Raw genomic sequence first — 18723 nt, forward strand, 5'->3', positions numbered from 1 at the left:
GATGTTTCATCACTCTCTTATACAGACATCCATGTACATAAACAGCTTCCCACAGAGTGAGGATACGATGCACCGGAATGCACTCAGGGCTACAGATTCCCGTTTCAACACGGACCTGCACTGTACCACAACTCAGTACACAGTTTTTGGGTTTCTAATGGGTTGGTGAGGACTGGCAACATTTGTGGGAGGACAGTAACACAGACAGTAATGGAGAAGAATGAACAAAACCCACCTTGAGGAGCTCATAATGCTGGATACCATTCACCCCGATGTCTGGGTCGATGGCAGAAGGGACCGAGTAGCGGGAATTAATGGCTGTGTTCTCAGGGATAGAGATGTTAATAACTGTTGAGGGGAAAAGGGGGGCGTTGTCATTTATATCCTCAATTAGGAACCTGATCTTGACCAGTCTGAAAACCTCGTCGGGCAGAACAGCTACCTCCACCTCGTAGAAGCAGCGGTTCTCGCTGAAGATGCCGGCGCACAGCTTCTCGCGGTCGATGCGGTTGGCAGCCGTGAAGATCTCCCCAGTGTTCTCCTCCACCCTCACCAGGGGCACATCCCCAGTCTTGTAGACGAGCTTGAACTGCAGCGGGGAGGACAGGGGCACGTCTGGGTCCAGCGTTAGGTTGAGATCCTTGAGCAGATTGCCAATGAGGACATTTTCAGGCAGTTCTTCCCGCACGGTGTAATTCTTCTCCTGTGCGCCAGATTGGAATACAATGCAGGCCAACAAGACTGCCAAGAGGTAGGTTCCAGACAGCAAGTCCATCTCCAGAATGACTAATGAGTATTCGTGTAGAACACCAGGAGTAGCTGGAAAAAGGAAAAGGAAAATGCTTTAGAAGTCACAGAATAGTGTGTTCCTAAAGCAATAGAGACACTAAAGGAGCACCTTTCCTACAACAAACAACATGAACCCTTTGAAAGCCTCATTAGTAAAGTCACTTTGACTTAATCCTTCCCAAATACGTATAAAATTCCTCGCACAACTTTTTACTTGAAACTATTAACTGAATACTGAGGTAAGAATTTTAGGGCTGGATCATACTGAATGAAGAAATAATTACAGGAATCCCTATTTCCAGCATGAGATTTTCCTTTGCTCCTCAGGAAAACCTCTTCCTTTGATCTCTCCACCACATTGTCCTCAATTTTTTTTTTGTTTCCTAAGAAAAAAGTTGGCAAGAAGTTTGCAAGCAACCATCTGCTGAGAACCAGATCTTTTTATACTGCTTGCTTAAATATGGGAATAGAAGAACACTAGTCTTAATTCTCCCCCAAGTTTTGCACTGACAAAATTATGTAATGTTTGTTAACAACAACAAAGAAATCTGGGTATTTTTAATTCAGGAACCTAAAGTAACAAAAAAATGTTATTACCTAATTTTAGTCTGGTGAACTTCAGCCAACAATGTGTGGAAATCTGTCTACTGAACTGTAAGAAATTTAATATAATTTTAAATTTGGTGATGCCTGTTAATGTTCATTCTCTGGAATACCAGTACCTTTAAAGGGAGATACAAACTGGTTCTGCACAGAGGAAAATTCTGTACTTTTCAAGCTGGATTCTGAATAATAATACACTCCCTCTCAAGACTGTTGACAGCTTCAAGAAAGATGGAAGTGGAATGGGAGGACTTACAGCTACACACAGATGTCTCTGTAGCTGCATACAGCCTTCAGCCAAGAACTTTGAAGAAATAAATCACTCTCTTTAACTCTATGTATAGAATATTTGCCTAATCTTTACATAATTCTGCCATTCCAGAATTTAGGCTCTTCTAGGACAGCATTTCTGTAAGATAAATGTTCAACAGCTCCATGTAAAGTGATTTTTCTCGTAAATGAAATCTTAGCTCCTATCAGCTTAGCATCTGTTTCAAATATACCTGTGCTAACACATCTACATTCTTTTCATTCTGCAGGTAAAAGTGTAATTTTGTTTCCTGTCTCTTCTCATTTTATCTTCCCTGTCATAGCATAGATTGATTTACTCCTGCAGATCAAGTTGCAGTGGTTGACGAAATTACTGAAGCCAGTAATTGCCTTCACCCATTAGTTACTGCCTTTCAGCAGCGCCACTTGCAGGGTAATTTAGCCTAAAACCTTTGATTTTGCAGTGAAACAGATTAGGAACAATTAATATTGCTATTCCATTTCAACACAGTGAACTGCTTAGGATTGGAAGTAAGCAACAAATAAAGAACCTTCCAACTCTATCTGCAAGGCGGATCTCCCCATGTCAGCACAATTTCACTGGACAGCATTTTCTGGCTTCATGATTATACAAAAGGAGCAAAGCGAAATAAAAATCCAATGCTGCATGTCTCCACTCATGGAAAAAGGCTTTGCTCCCTGAGTAATTCAATGAACCTGGAGGGGATTGCTGGCATGGGGGAGAAGGGGATGTGCAGCTCATGCGGCACCAACACCATCGGACCTGTGGCATTCCAGGAATTCCCTGATTCATGGGCAGGACTTCAGGGATTCAGTGACATAGCACCCAAAACAGCACCAACCAGGGGTCCAGAGTGAAGCAACAGTGTAGGACCAACAGCCTTTTATAAACCATTATAATACTACATTCTAAATATGCAAATAAGGAAGTCATCAGCAGCTCCTGATTATCGTCATTGGTAATGCCACGGCAGCAGCATGAGCCTAATGAGTAATGTGGTGATGGTGTACAAGTGTATTAGCTTGGCTGTTATAATTTTATTTATTAACTGTCTTATATTTCTTTAAATGCAGCTCCAGCAATTGTCACCCCATTGAAGTAATTGCCCACATACGTTCAACCTGCAGCGAGCCCCTTTTTCAGGAAAGCACATCTTTGTATCCATTATTACTGAAAAAAATATATTTGCATTGTTTCCTATGGAAAACACAAATAAAAATCTATGGGTTACGGCGAAAAGTTGATATTTAAAGGTGGCCTGAAAATATTTCAGAATGGTTGCATGCTTTGTGCACACCATAAAGCACTGTTTTCCAACTTCTTCCTCTCTATTACAAATTAAAATGAAAAATAACACAACAGGGGTAAAAAACCCTTCAAAACCTGATGTTTATAGAATAATATCTTCAATTTACATTTCTGAGGGGAGGAAATGAATAAAACCCAACAACAACCATAAATATAAACCAAATTCTAGCCTCTATCCCAAATTCTTCTGTGACAATACTGATGCAAGTATTTATTACAAATTATAATATTATAAAAATATTGTATAGACAGGTATGTAAATCTTCCAAATAAATACATAAAAAATAGTATTTTTTTAAAAAAGCAGTATGAGTACATAAATGAAACAATCTAAAAAGTTCATCAACAACATTCCTGAATCAGTTCTGAAAGTTGAGATCATACCAGGAGATGCTTTATAATAAAACTAAATTATAAGCCTTTAACCCCAGTTTTATCTGCAGTGGAGTTTCCACGGATTATAAAATAACAACAGCAGGATTTAAAGAGTTTTGTAAGGAAAGCTGCGGGGTGGAACTTGGCATTACATGCTTATGCATATTTTTATTTACTTTAAACAAAGTTTGAACCACTCCATTGAAATTCTTTTTGTGTCATAGTAAAGAAAACACTTTGAAGCATGAAAAAGCAGCACAGCACAATTATAAACCACGTTAGATAAATGCTAACATGACTTTTTGTGGTGTCTTTTGCTGTCACAGATTTTCCTCAATAACCAAAGGGTATAGACATGTAATAGACAGTGTTAGTTTAGCAGGAGTAAACAACCAACAATGGCTTACAATGCTTGATCTTTTGTACAATACACTGTTTTTTTTTTTTTAATTGTTTTTATTTTTTTCTTTCAAAATAATTCTAGTAATAGTTTTGAAGCTCTGTTCCAGAGCTGTAGGCCTTTAAGGAGAAAATATCCCAACGTGACACAAGTTTTCTGCTTGGATATAGAGTCGAATATCTTATGTTGTGAGGAAAGTGTTGTTCTTCCAGAATCCTATTTATAAAGTCATAGCTGTACGTTGCCTGTCATTTGTGCCATAGCACTGATAGGGATACTATGGCAACAGCAATGCAAAGAACAAGAGCAAGAGGCACTTTCTAGCAACCAAAGACATTTCTGAAATCAGAGTGTTCCAGACTGGAGCACTGAGGAAACACAAAAGTACAGAAGGCTGAATAGAGCAGTCCAACTCTAAAGGACCTTTCATAGGTTCCAGCACTCACTCACACTTTTAAGGTGGTAAAAAAAAAAAAGAATTAAGAACAAATAAAATTGGTTAACAGAAGGTAACATGAAGCTTGCCAAGCCATTTTCCCAGCTTTCAAGAGAATGCATTGATGTCTGTGCTGTTGACTTCCCAACTAGGAAGGCAAATGGCCCAGATGGACAAGATGGAGGGGAGGAGGGGAAAAAAAAGTTGAAACTTGCTTTTCTTCATCTGGCTGTCTATGCACTCAAATATACCTGCTGTTTGGTCCAATATACCAAATATTAATGGTGTCATTTAAATATTATCACTGTTTATTATCATCTTCATTTAGCAGCTGTCAAATCATACCTTGAAAAGTAGAGAGAATATAAAAACTGTAACCAGCTAATGGAGCAGGATGTAAAGGTAGAATCTGAATCTGGTCTTTATGCACCAGGCTCCATCTGGTCCCACCTGAGTGAGAATTCCTCTACCGTATTACAGAATGTGTTATTTTTTCCTTAAGTGGATCTCAGAAAAGCAGTAAAGAGGGTAAAAGAGTTCAGGTGCCCACTTCAGATTAGAAAAACACCACTATTTCTTGATACTCAGATCCAGATTTGAATTAGAGTAGAACAAATACGCTGTGGTGATATTTTTTAACTCCCATATCAAGTTCAAAGAAAAAGGTATCATATTTTAAAAAATTAGGAATATTGAAGTCCAAAGCTACATCAATATCCAATATTGACATCATAGTAGAGAAGAAATCCTGAAAATATCACTCCCATTCTTATCTTTATATTCCCGAGCCTATTTTAATTACTTGGACAAATTTAGCTAGCGCGCCACACTTTTTCGATATCATATCCTTTTCATTTGCTGCTAATCCACCGTGGGCTCCTTAAACAGGAGTATTTAAATCCCTGTATTAAAATGGTGTTTCTCAGAGCAAAAGATCCCCACGACACAGCTCCATCTGTCAGTCAATACCGTGATTATAACGTTATTTCACTGACGAGCGAGCTATTTGCAATTCTTCCACTTCACTGGGGCTCCCTCCAAAGTGCCCACTGATAATTCAGCAGCTCTGCACAGGTTTAGAATTCTTGGACCATGCTGATATGGATTTCAGCTTTATCCTGAAGTGGGAACTCTTTGATGCTGCAGGTTTTCAGTGTCTGGGGTTTTGGTAGGGGGAGTGGGGTTTTTTTGTTTGCCATTAGCCACTGGCCTGGCTGCACACAGCAAGGTCTCCCCTTTGCCACCACACAGCCCAGGTGTCATTTAAGGAACTGGCTGGGTTTGATGGGGCTTATTCCTAAAAAAGGTAGAGACTTGACTTTAGGTATTTTGCAGGTTTTGATGACAATAAGAAACCCCACAAAGCTGTTGCCTGCCTGAAATCCCCCTCATTTTTTTTAAGGCACAATGCCAACAATCAACCTGAACTCACTGTCATGCTCCATAGTGTTTCAAACATAAATTATTTGCAGCCATCAATATTTATCCACAGGATCCACTCCCTACACAGGATATTTCATTATCATATTCAAAGAAAAAGACCTACCTCAAAGAGAAACAGACAATTTGTTATATTATCAAGGCTTTCAAATTCATTCCCTCATATGATTTTACTCTAAATCCACTAAGGGACTGATTTATTCTTTGATCTATTTTTTATGAGCGTGATGGTACTGACTTCAATGAGGTTTCTTTAATTTGATTTTTCTTCAGCCATGAACAAAATGAAACTGGAAATTCTTGTCACCAGGAGAAAACATCACCCCACATCCATTTAAGTCAACAAAAGAATTAAGTAAGTGAGAGGCACAGCTTGCTTACAGTTGCACGCTCTCCTGATTCAGGGTCTTCACAGCTTTAAAAATAGAGCATTTTTAGCTCTTTTTATTACTTTTCCATCACAGGGGGTAAGAAATGCTCTTCACTTGAGGAAATAAAAACTTAATGACCAAAACACAGGTTCTTCAAGCCACATGAAGAAGCATCCAAGGCGTAGAAAACAAGCAGTGAATAAATTCTTAGATAGAATTCTTTATTCCTGATAGTAATCTGCAACTAATAGGAAGTGTGTTGATTAAAACTTGTATCAAAATGCTGGAAACAGTGAACAGAATTATAAATACACAACAGGCAGTGAGCATGCTGAACAAATTAAACTCAATCACATTGATATGTGGCATAAGGAGTAATTTATTTTAATTGTTGCAAATTAATCCCTTTAAAGCTGAAGTCCCTTTTTTACTAAGAGAGTAAGTACAGTCCACATTTGGGAAAATGCATCTAGCAGCCATTCAGGAAATACTTTAAAAATATCTTGTAACTTATTTCAGAGACCTGTGAGAATATGCAGTGTCAAATTTATTTATATACCAGTGACACTAGGAAATGGTCCTGCTTTTAGCAATGGAACATTTTTGCATTGGAGCTGCATAAAAGCTAAAGGTTAAGAACAGAAATCTTGGAAAAAAAGCTGAAGGTCTCTCTGAAAAGCATGGTTATTTCCATTTTCTTAGAAAGAAATAGTGGGATGCCTGAAGAAACAGAAGAAGGAAAAAAGAAAAAAAAAAGAGCAAAAAAATCAAACCAAACCCCTACAAAGTTGCAGAACATTACAACTCCAAAGTGAACACAACATTGCTCTGCAAATTCAAATATATATTCACTATAATTCAATGGCTGACTGTTAAAAACATTACAACAAATCAAGTTGTTAATGGCATGATTCATAATGTCATTGTCTTTGCATTTTATTTGTGTGTTTGTACTACATGAATACATTTTACCAATCAAGTGAAAATTGCTCTGGTTTTGGTACTTAAGAATCTGTTCATGCCTCAAATCTGAAAATTAAACCTCAGCTAAAACAAAAGGAAAGTCATCTATGAACCAAGAGAATATGATACTACAATAAGAAACTCTGTGAAACCACGTATGTGGCTGTTGGATGCACTCCAAGGTAAAACACATTTTTATTTGTTTAAAAATGGAAGTCAATCTGATTTCAGTCATTTGTGTCAAATCCTTTGGAATGGCAATCGTCAAGATCACGTGTTTCATACATAATGCATTTTGCTTTACTGCCTCACTGCCAGTTAATAACTTCCATTGATCCCTGGTAAAATCCACATTCCAGAGCATCTACGAAACAATTCCAGTGAACCAGGGCAGGGATGCTGCTCACAGCTGAGTGTTATATTGTCCTGCTTATTCCAAACACAATTCTGCCAAGTGTCCAGGCATACACATCCCATGGACTCCAGAGGAGCAGAAATCAGTCACCTTCTTCCAACCCCTTCAGTTCCACACACAGAGATGAGGTAACCACAGTAACTTACTTCTCATTTAACCATTTGTGAGAGCAGAGAGCAGAGAGCAGAGTCTCCCCAAAACTTCTAGAAAGAAACACAAACACCATATATATTGCTACTTTTCCTTTTTTAAAAATGTCATGACTTAAAGGAAAAAAAGATAATTATATTCTGTAATTCTTGTTAAACTCAGGATATCTGGAATTTTGCACTAGTTGCACCCAATTCCTGAAGGAGAAAAAAATTCTCCTGGGTGCCAGAGTACATATACTGGACTCCAAAAGGATGTCTAAACTTTTCTATTTCCATCATCTCTCTTTGTCTTAGCATAACACATCCAAAATCTAGTAGGTTTTTTGTCCAGTAGCAGCACAGCTGTTCATTTTCATATGGGATTTTTTTGTTCTTCTGAAAGATATCTTGAATGCAATTTAGAATCAAGCTATAAGATACGAGTCAAGAGTTTAAAATATCAAATACACCATAAATTGCATATTCCATACCTCAGCATGTATCTCACCAATTAACAGCCCCACCACCACGTCAGCCCAAAGTTGTCACATGCAACACATGGATACCATACATGAGAATGCATCTTTATAAATCATAAACTCAACTCTGGAGACTCCAAGAGTACCATGAACTTGAGAACTAATTGCACATCTTGGAATGAATTTTCTCATAATTTATGGATGGGCCCTGAGCAGGGAAGCAATCAACACATTTTTTAGTTAACTGGCCCTATCTAAATACACCACATAAATAAAACATGGCAGTGTGCAATAAAAAACTCCTAAGAGAAGGTGACTGGAGAGGAAGGCTTTTCCAAGGACAGAACAAAACCATGGGAAGAGCAGCTATATCAGAATACAACCCAAAACCAGATGATGAGCAAATGCCTCTCCCCTTCCTGCCCTGTGGGCGGGATGGCTCTTCCTGCCTGCCCTGTCACAGCCAGGGGCTTCTCCATGACCCTCACGCAGTTCCTAGGAAAAGCATTTATGTTCTGTTCCATGAACACAAAGACAAAGCCATCACCTTTGGCCATGGAAGCCTTGGGATGGGAATTGCTGCCTGCCAGCGGCAGCTCCTCAGCGGGCAGCCAGCAGCCACCTCGCCCCTGAGGAATCACCCCGATACCATCTCTTGATAAATAACAAAACTACTTCTTTGATTTTAGAGTTTATATTCGCAAAAATGTAAAGTCTTTTCTTCTGTTATCTTAAAAACCAAAATGACACTGGAATCATTCCACTGTTCTGGTGAAACACTCTCTGGTGCACAGCACCTCCCATCCTGACAGATCCCCAAACTGCTGCAGAGATTGCAAACACATGGATTGCTTCTCAAAGCAAATTCTGTGCCAGGAGAATTCTACACTGAAGTGATTCCAGAAAGGGGGTTGAAAACTAAATTATCCCAGGGAGATGATGGAGCATGGCTGTTTGACTTAGGAGAAGGTAGCTCCCAAAAACCAGTCAAACCACTTGTAAAAAAAATACTCAGCAAAGAGTCATAAAATTGGATAGAATAGAATTATAAGGATACTTTAAAATGTGTTACAGCAGTTTCATGTGCAAGGCCTGATTCTTTAAATTTTGTTTTATCTGTATATTAAATATGGTTCAAGAAGTGCAGGTTTTGGCCAGCAATTAAATTGATTCAAAGCTCACTGAAACCAGTGGCATCTTCTCTAGGGTTTACAAAGTTTGCTGGAACTATTGTTCTGGAACTGGAATTCCTTATCTTAAGCATAAAGTTAAGTTGCCTGCACACCTCAACAACAAAACCTTATTAAATATTTGCATAGACTGTTATGTGTCAGCATTAAATGCTTAATTTTAGATTGTATTACAAAGGTCAGGCCAGATCAAATCAAGCCAAGCTCTTGAAGCCTGTCATGGTAAAGCTGCTGCTTAACAAGCTGAGAAAACCTGATTTTTAACATTTTACCCAGAGCCATAAAGTTCATAAAGACACTGCAGCTCCTTCATAGTCTGTACTCAAATAATGGGAAATGTGGTTTTTGCATTTCTTCCCTGCCTCCTCACCGAATCCTGCCAACAATTAAGTTTCTGTAAGGTGGACAAAACATTTCTGGCTGGAAATCTGCATTTCCATTGACTCGGTGCGGCCAACTTACTGTCAATGACCTCCAGACACAAGTGGTGTGCAGAGACTCAGGCTTGTCATGCAGAACAGAGAAGTTTGGGATATTTGGGATGCTATTTCCCATCCATTCTCCTTCTTCTGACATAGTGCAACAGGATAAACAGCTTCAAAAGGCGTAACTAATAACGAGAGCAGGGTGTGTCTGTATATCACAGAACTGTAGGTCCCTGTGCTCGTGGGAAAGCTTTTAAAACTCCTGTCGAAGCACATTTTCCCACCCAATATCACGGGGCCTTGATGAATTTCATCACCACTGGTACACTACCCAGACCATTTTTTAAGAAAATCACATATTAGTTCTTGAAAGCAGAAATTAAATGAGAAGAAATCTTAAAGGAGTAATGTGAATGATGATTAAAGTTATTGAAGTATAGATATATATTCTTCTTCCTCTCTTTTGTGTAAAAGTCATGTCCCTGCTCCCCAAACCCAAGTGAAAAAACTCATTTTGCATAGTGACTTCTCCACTTGATAACAGCTTATGATTTAGCTGTAAGTCAGAAAAGAGTACAGAAAATACCACAAAACACATACCAGTCTTTTGGCTGACATAATTACAACACAGAGAACTTTTGAATAACTTGGTATTTTATTAAGTACCGTATCATTAATAAGTTTTATCATACTTCTCAGTTACTTTGCCTGTTTCAGGCAACTAAAACTGACCAAAGATATTTTGGTTATTTCTGGAAATTAGACATTTGTATTATGGTTGTAATAGAAATGTCAGCCAAACACAACTGATAGACTTTCCATCAGCTAATTATGCCTCCAAATCCAAAACCTGCCAAGAAAATTGATGTTTTCCTTTATATGCAGAGGTTGTTTCGAATCTCTTAAACAAGATCAACACAAGTGACACAAGGACATAATTATATGTTGCTTCACAAGATGGAAGAACAACAGTGACAAGATTAACTGCTCCATCAATTACTGGTATAAGAAGCAGAAATATTGATTTGTGATTAAAGGAATAGAGAAAATAATAACATTTCAAATCTTTAACGTCTGATGATGTGTCAGTCAGAACTCCTAATGATTTCCAGTAAAATAACAGCTCAGAACTTACAAAATTCTCATCCTGTATAGTAAAGAAAATTTATTTTTCTAAGATCTATTAGGATTCCAGTTGTGAGGAATAGAAGATATCTATTAAATGCACCACAGCAAATTTCCCTGAGATAAAGTTCTATTCAGGTATAGAAACTGGAAGTATTGAAGTGTTGTGGTGTTGAAAAGCAGACACAATTCCTATTGCAACTTCATGGCTAGTCCTATGTACACCATGAAGTACTACAAGACATATTGATTTTTTCAAATATACCAGTATATAAAAAGAGTGCCATAAGTTTGCAGAGCTATTTTCCTAATCAAACTCTGCTGTATTTTATGTGATGCAGTACATCACACCTATTTCCTGATATCCAGGGATGATGAATTCCTAGAGGCAGTCTAACAGTCATACTCCTCTATGCATCAGTAATTTGTTCACTGCTTCTCCTACAAGCATTAATGACAGGATATTTGTGTGTGAGTGTGTGTGTGTGTGTGTGCACACCACATATCACAAATTTTTTGTCTCTTTTTGGCAGAGTTTGAGGAGGCATTTTATTTCTCAGTGCACAGTGTGGATGGATGCTGCACTGCTTTAAATGGAGAATCGCTCTCTGTAACCTGAGGGATCCTGCCAAGTCTGCTTTCTTTGAAATCAATTGAAGAGATTCATGCTCAGACTTGGCTGGAGTGTGAAGGAATACACATTTTGATCAAATCACAAAACAACGAGTTCTTATAGTTCCTCTTCTATTGGGATGCAATGTTTTCTTGGAGAAAAAAAAAAAAACGATTAGACATTTTCTTGGAACATACTGTATTCTGCCATATATTTGCTGGTGTGTTCTACTCTTACTCAGAATAAAAGACACAAATATCAGTTTGAAATATCTTTCCTGTCCTAGAAAAATATGATCAGTTACCTGAATCCATTGTTTAAATTCATATGATTTCAGGAGAAAACGAAACAAGTAATTACACAAGCCACACAATGCCCTTTCCTGTACAATTAGGAACCGATGCAATGGGGCTTTCTCTTCTTTGTTCATTTATCTGGTTTATAACAGAGACATTAGGGGAATTCAGCTGAAAAATGTGTGCAAGATAAATTTCCAAGCTGATGACCGCAATAGTGTTGTGTGGAATGCAGATTATGTTCCATCCCTTGGTTCAGACACATTCTCCTCACGTAGTCTCTGCAGAACAGCAAAAATTTGCACCCTTCCTGACCACTAATATTTTAGAATTCTACCATTGGTAGATAAAATGATCTTTCCAATCTCAGCCATCTCATTAGTTTTGCATTTGACCTGAAATAAAAAAGTTCAATAATCATATTGAAATCATTCTGTGGTTAATTACTTTAGCCATTCAATTCAACAGTGAAACTATTTTAATGAAGGCTTGTTATTGAAATTATTATTGCATTACATTTTAAATAAATAAAATAGATACTTTTTTAAAGTTCAATATCCAAAGCTCAAACTGAGTAGTCACCACACATCTCCTCCTACTGACACTAACGAGAGTCACAGACCAACAAATGAAAACATCAAAATTGTTGAAAAACACAGTTTAACATGGTTTGTACCAGCACAGGACTCAGGTGGCAACACTCAGGAACCACAGGTCTTTTCTAGCCTTCAGTCACTCCAAAACAAACCAAACCAACACCAAAACCAGCAAGCTGTTGCTTTGCTTTCTGCTCTTAATTCTGGTTTTCTGTAGATCAGACTGAGTACAATGAACTCCTGGAACAGCAGCTTTTATATTTGCCCCTTAGAAACTACAAATAATACTGACCCTCTTCACGTTTCTGAGCATAATACACCAAACCATCAGGGTGCTAAAACAAATGCTCTACTCTGTTGCACTTGTCAGTTTTTACCTTCCCTCAAAGGAGCTAAGAGCTTATGATTTAGAGAATGTACAGGTCAGTATCCCACCTTTAGAGGGAGACTTTGATATTTCGTCTAGATATTGTCTGCAAGACAAGAACAGAGTAATTGTGTGCTCAGTTGGTTTCAGGTAGGTCGCTGTGCCTGCAGACTTCCACGTGGTTGTGACTTTGCATCAGATAGTTTAAATGCCTCAACCCCTATTAGAAACTAAAGATGCATTTTTATTTACTCATTTCTCACGCAATGCTTTTGCAAATTTTCTGCAGAAGGCTTCATTACGATGTTTTAGCAAGCAGGCCACCTAGTGCCTGACAATAACAAGTACTCTGCAACGACCTGAAGTGTTCACAAGGAGTAACACCATTTACTCACCTGGACAGCAAAAGCACGTTCCCAAGCTAAAACTCTGCAAAAACCTCCAAGCAGAATTGTGACAATTTCCTTTAACAATTTTAAATGTGGAATAGATACACATCTTTGTCTTGTTAAGAAAATTACAATTATTTTCTCTAAGAATTCATTTTGTAGGTAACCAAGATACTTACAGGATTTCACTTATTGCAGTCTCTGGCTGAAAAATTAAATGCCAGTCTTTTTTTATGAAAGGTTCTTCCCCCAGAGGGTGCTGGGCACTGCCCAGGCTCCCCAGGGAATTGGCACAGGCCCCGAGGCTGCCAGAGCTCCAGGAGCGTTTGGACAGCAATGCCAGGGATGCCCAGGCTGGGATTGTTGGGGGTCTGTACAGGGCCATGGGCTGGGCTGGATGATCAGCATATTCTGTGATTCTATGATTTCCCATTTTTCCCCAACACATGTAATTTCTAATCTAATCTAACAAAATTAAGAATAATGCCATATCTTAATAGTGTGAATGGCACATGTGGTAGTACTGTTGCAAGAGCTATTGCCTCCTAATTCATTTGTGTCTGTATTTTAGAATCCAATTCAGTGTCTTTTAAGATTATTGGCTAAGTTTCTATAAACATCAAGAGATATAGTGCCTATTAAGCTTTCTGTTTCATCTTGGCGATATACTGCTTCTCTCTATACTGGAATGAAAATTCAATAATCTCAAGAAGTAGGCAATAGTCCCTCAAAGTAAAAAAGACTGCTTCTTCTTTACTCAAACTTAAATTACCCTCAGCGCTTTCCTCAGAATAGTGAGATTTTAAGCCCATGGAAAGGCTGCATTCAAAGGTATCAGAAGATACTAGAAATATTTTCTTATTCAGATTCTACAGGCTAATTTTCAAATATCCTCATCTGACATATGCCCATGAAAGTAAGTCAGCTCACAAATAGTTCAGTCAGAACCAGTGTTTTGGTACCCCTGAACTTCAGGGGAATTTGGGCTCCTACAGCATTGGAAAATGTGTATCCAATGCTGCATATCTCATCCAGTGCTCTTAAAGCCAAAGTTTGTTTTTTGGGGTTTTTTTTCAAAAACCTATTTACTCTGGAAAGCATAATACTCTGAATCCCCTGGTTCAATTTATAAACTTATTTAGGATTTATGTGTCTACAGATATGTGTGTATACATACAGTGCTTATATGGAAAAGAAATAACGAAAGCATTCAGTGAAATAAACTTCTTCTAAGCATTAAAGCAAAATTTAATAGAACATGCCCACTATTTACAAAACTGCTCAAGGTAATAGTTAGAGATTTTCTTTCCCCAAGATACTGAACTCTGTAGGCAACTGTGACCACAGAACTGTCCAAAACTTTCCAACACCATTTACATTGTACTGCACTTCCTACTGATGAGATTTACTTTGATGGGCATTTATACTTACAAAACAAACAACCAAACAGAAATCCAGGCCAAGGTGTTGCATCTGCCTAGAACTGGAATTAAATTCTAATGTGTTTCAAAGAAAATAATCTCCTTCTCTGTGATAAATTAATGCTCCCACGTACCAAATTTCAATTCTAATATTTAGATGCACAACAATAAAATTCCCCTGTGGCATTCTCTGAGCTTTTTGGAGTTTCACGGGGAGAAGGTCATACCCTTTCTGAAACATTATAGTTTAATTACCCATCTCTTGATATCTGCTAGTCAGGTATTAGAAGGACATAGTCAGGTATTAGAAGGACAAAGGACACCCATCCCTTGGATTACTTCTTGTGTTATCCGAAAGGCATCACACCTCCTCAAACATTAATAACAGGAAAAAAACCAAACCAACCAAATCCAATTGAGCAAATATTTAATCCCTGCCCCAAAGAATCTAGTGACTGTCACAGAGCCAGGAACATCTGGGATAATTTCAAAGAGAGTACATGGACAAGATCATGACATGACCAGGAATCTCTCCCATGGTGGATTTCTAGTTGGATATGAATGTTATATATGAAATCAGCACTTATCAAAACAATCCAATCCAATACCAAAATGCTGGAGTGAAAGAGCATTCCCACTATGGTCATGGGCTAAATTGGTCTCTCATGGGGACATCATAATATAAGAATTATAAGGATTAATTTTCAGGTTTGTTGAAGCTGCTGAAGATGACAGAAGTTTCACTTTTTCCAGTCTTAAGAATCAATTATGAAGCAGGATGTAAAAAGTGGGAATGCTGGCTGTAAGAATGGCTGCACCACCAATGCTGCTTGTCCTTTCCTGCCTAGCAGTTTTCCTTCTCTCAGAGTGACAACTGTAAATGAACTTAATCTAAGTACATGTTAGAGGACCTGTGACTGGTTGTTGTCATCAGTGTGCAACATCCCCTGGGTGACAGGTTCTCTCACTCTGCTGAGTGCTCATGCATATTGACAAGGATGCTGCCTGCCAAAAATGACAATACAGAGCAGTATTTCTTTAGCTGTATCTCGCCTTCTAGGCTGCTGCACAGTGCCACAGGACAGTCTGCTCACCCAGACTCCTCTGCAGTTCCTGCACTAGCTGCATTCTTCCAGGTCCTTAAGATTCAGGATCCTTCCCTGGAAAGCTAATTTTTTTTTCCCAATACAACTGAAGGGACTTAAAGGGAGTGAAGTTGTTCATAACAAGACATGTCCTATTACCAGACTAATCTACAAGGCTCTCTTTATTCTCTCTATCCCCAGCATAAGCCCAGAGTAGAAATAGAAACAAAAGGGTTTGGTTTCCTCACGGACTCCAGTAAGCTGGGGGACAATGGAATTGGCTGCTGGAATTCCATCTACTCCAAGGCCGAGCAGCACAGGCTGCTGTGAGCAAGGGGGAAAATGACAGAGTATCTCTGACTCCCATCGAGTCCTGCAGCAAAACACTGCCATTATTTGCAGAGTGTTTAATCATTTATAATTCTTCTATTTGAGGAAATGGCCAATGGTATTAGCCATGCAAGCCTCTGTGGGCTAATGTAATTAGTCTTACGCATTTTAAGACCAGATAGAATGGTATTAGAAAGAATGGAGGACTTTTTTAATTGGATGATGGCAAAATCCCTCTAAGCGCTATGGCTGTCTCCTGTGCTCAAAATCCTCTAAAAAGTTCATAGATTCCAATTGTTTTCTGCAGCAACAGTATTTCTATCTAAATTTTATTAAATGTGTCGGCTCATTTCCAGAGCAAAAATGATAAAAGCACATTCAACTTCAGCAAAGCTGATCACTTTAAAGAAAAATATAAGATAATTAAAAGCTGTTACAACTGACAATACAACACTGCAGCTTCAAAATTCTTCCCTAATTACAGCTGCTAACTTTTAATAGCAACTGTAACAGTGAGTCAGATTTGACATTACAATAGCATCCCAACCTCGTATTTGGGAGAAAGGCTCTTGAGGAAAATACAATTACAAGGTGAGCCAGGACTATTGCAAGTTTTGAAAAGCCAGTGATTGCTTTCATTTTTAGTCTTGTTGAGAAACCTGGATTAGTTCCCCTTTGTTTGAATGCAGTCCTTTTAAAAGGTCGAATGTAACCAAGTGGAGCTGATTCCCAAAAAACATTCAGGGGCCTTAAAGGGAATGGGCACTGCTCCTTGAAAAGACCTTCTTCTATAGGTAATTTCTAAGCCAAGCATAGGACTCACATAAATAGCTATATACCATTCTTGTAAAGTATTTGTATGACAGGATAAAAGAAGGGCGTTCTGGAGCACACTGTACTTCTGGGTTCTGTATTAATTAACCTTTTCTTAGTTTGATATTCATGTGTTAGAAAGGCAGAGAAATTCTGAAACTGATATGGCTGAAAGACAGTGGATGTTTTTGCCCTCTAAGAACACACTGTCTCCATTGGCTTTAAGAGGGATTAAAGAAGGGATGGAAATTAGAGCCAGTTAGGCTTTTCCTGAGCTGTACAACAGGAGCTCCCGGTCTCCCAGTCAGCCTCAGCATGTCTCACCTTTAAATTTGTGCAGTTGGCATTTCTTTATACAAAAGGAGGATTCAAAAGCAGAAAGAGCTGAATTCCGTATCAGCACAGACTGAGAAAATTTCCATAATGGACATTTTATCCAGAACCTGGGAAATCTTTATAGTTCTGTGCTTTATGATTTACCCACAGGTTTAAAATCTTAGGCTACACGTCCCTATCTTTGTATGTATGGAGGGGTACGAACCATATCTGACAACCTTTAAACCTAAGTGCTTTTGAAACCAAATCATGGTCAGTGATTTTCACCCACCACTGAGAATTTGCTTCCATGAAGAAGTAGCTCAGCTTGTACTGGTGATGCAGTGCACTGAGAAATTGCAAAATATCTTATGAAAAGGAAAACACACAAAATTTAATCAGTGGTCTACTGCCCCGAAAAGAATGACAAGAACATTCTAAGATCAATACAGTATTAGAATAAAAACTGAATCAAATTCTTTTCCCAGATAGTCAGCGGTTTAGGTTTGTCAAATTAATGGGCAATTCTTTGTAGACTTCATGGCTTATCCTGTCAGTGCCTCGCATTAAGCAAAATTACTCTCAAATAATTCTTTCTGAGGAAATCTTCTGGCTTAAAGCTAAAGCCAACATTCAGGTATGGAAGATTAACTTCTGTAGAGTTTGACCTGTGAAACCCCCAAGCAGAAGGAAGGAGAGAGGAACACAATGCTGGGGTGTTCCATCTCCAAAGGATCTCCTGGTTCGTGGCACTGCATAATTCCCTCAAGAGTGATACATTGCTATTTTGAGAAAGTGTTTTTTCAGGCCTCACCTGGTTTTAAAAGTAATTGAAGAGGAACAATTCATCCCATTTAAAGTATCCCAAGAGTAGAAGTTAGTGGGAAAGAACTTCTAAGAGCAAATGAGGAAGGATCTAAAAGAAAAATACCCGAGGGATCATATCTCAGACAAAATAGGTTTTTTTTAAATTACAGGTGCTCATAATTACTTGTAAGGGAGAAAACTAATTATGGCAGTCTTCAGGGAGCTTAAACAGGGTAAATACTGAGAGAAAGCAGCCTGGGCTTTTGAAAGTTATTTGTGTACGTTGCTTACACTTCCAGTCCTTGGTGGCATGCAAGCATCCCTCTTTTCTTTTTTAGTTTCCTTTGTATTTTGTTGTTACTCAAAATTATTTTTATGTTAAATAATGAGAAATAAACCAAAGTTCTTTCTGAATTTCCTAGTTTTAAAAGTTTTAAAAGGTTTCCTTTTTATACTCAGAGAATATTCCCATGTTCACTAGGTGAACACATGAAATCTCATGTTTATCAACAATATATTTAAGCCATGGTGAAAAAATGTAACTTATATTTCTTTTCATATAAGCAAATGTGTTCTTGTACTGACATAAACAATAAACACTTAAGTATTTTATATGTCATTATGCAAAATTGCTGCTGTGCTACCACACACTCTATAATAACAGATATAGACATGGCTTAAAAGATCAAATTAAAACATTTAGAACAACACAATCTGTTTTGAACAAGACTATTGGTATGTCCTATATATGTCCTACCTATTGGTGTCCTCTAAATACCATGCATTTAGTCATTCTTCAGGCTCAAATTACCACAACCCCAAGCAAATGTGTACAAGCACCAAGTGATGTGTCCCTTTCCACATCACCTATGTTGGCAAAATAAGGACCAGAGAAAAAGAAAGTCTGGTTTTCTGTGTATTACTTAGCTGGTAGATTAGTACATCATAC

General features: G+C 38.2%; 1 protein-coding gene across 3 annotated transcripts in view; it reads right to left on the bottom strand.

Moving 5' to 3' along the window:
* The window catches only part of PCDH11X (protocadherin 11 X-linked), a 438889-nt gene that overhangs the window by 394272 nt on the left and 25894 nt on the right, over nt 1-18723 (bottom strand). For all 3 annotated transcript variants that reach the window (XM_010402754.3, XM_010402753.3, XM_010402756.2), the window contains exon 2: nt 236-819. In XM_010402754.3, coding sequence (XP_010401056.1) covers nt 236-775 — 540 coding nt within the window. In that variant the 5' untranslated portion in view covers nt 776-819. The remainder of the gene's footprint in view (nt 1-235; nt 820-18723) is intronic.

Source organism: Corvus cornix, chromosome 4A, assembly GCF_000738735.6.
Source record: "Corvus cornix cornix isolate S_Up_H32 chromosome 4A, ASM73873v5, whole genome shotgun sequence".
Classification (NCBI taxonomy): Eukaryota; Metazoa; Chordata; class Aves; order Passeriformes; family Corvidae; genus Corvus; species Corvus cornix.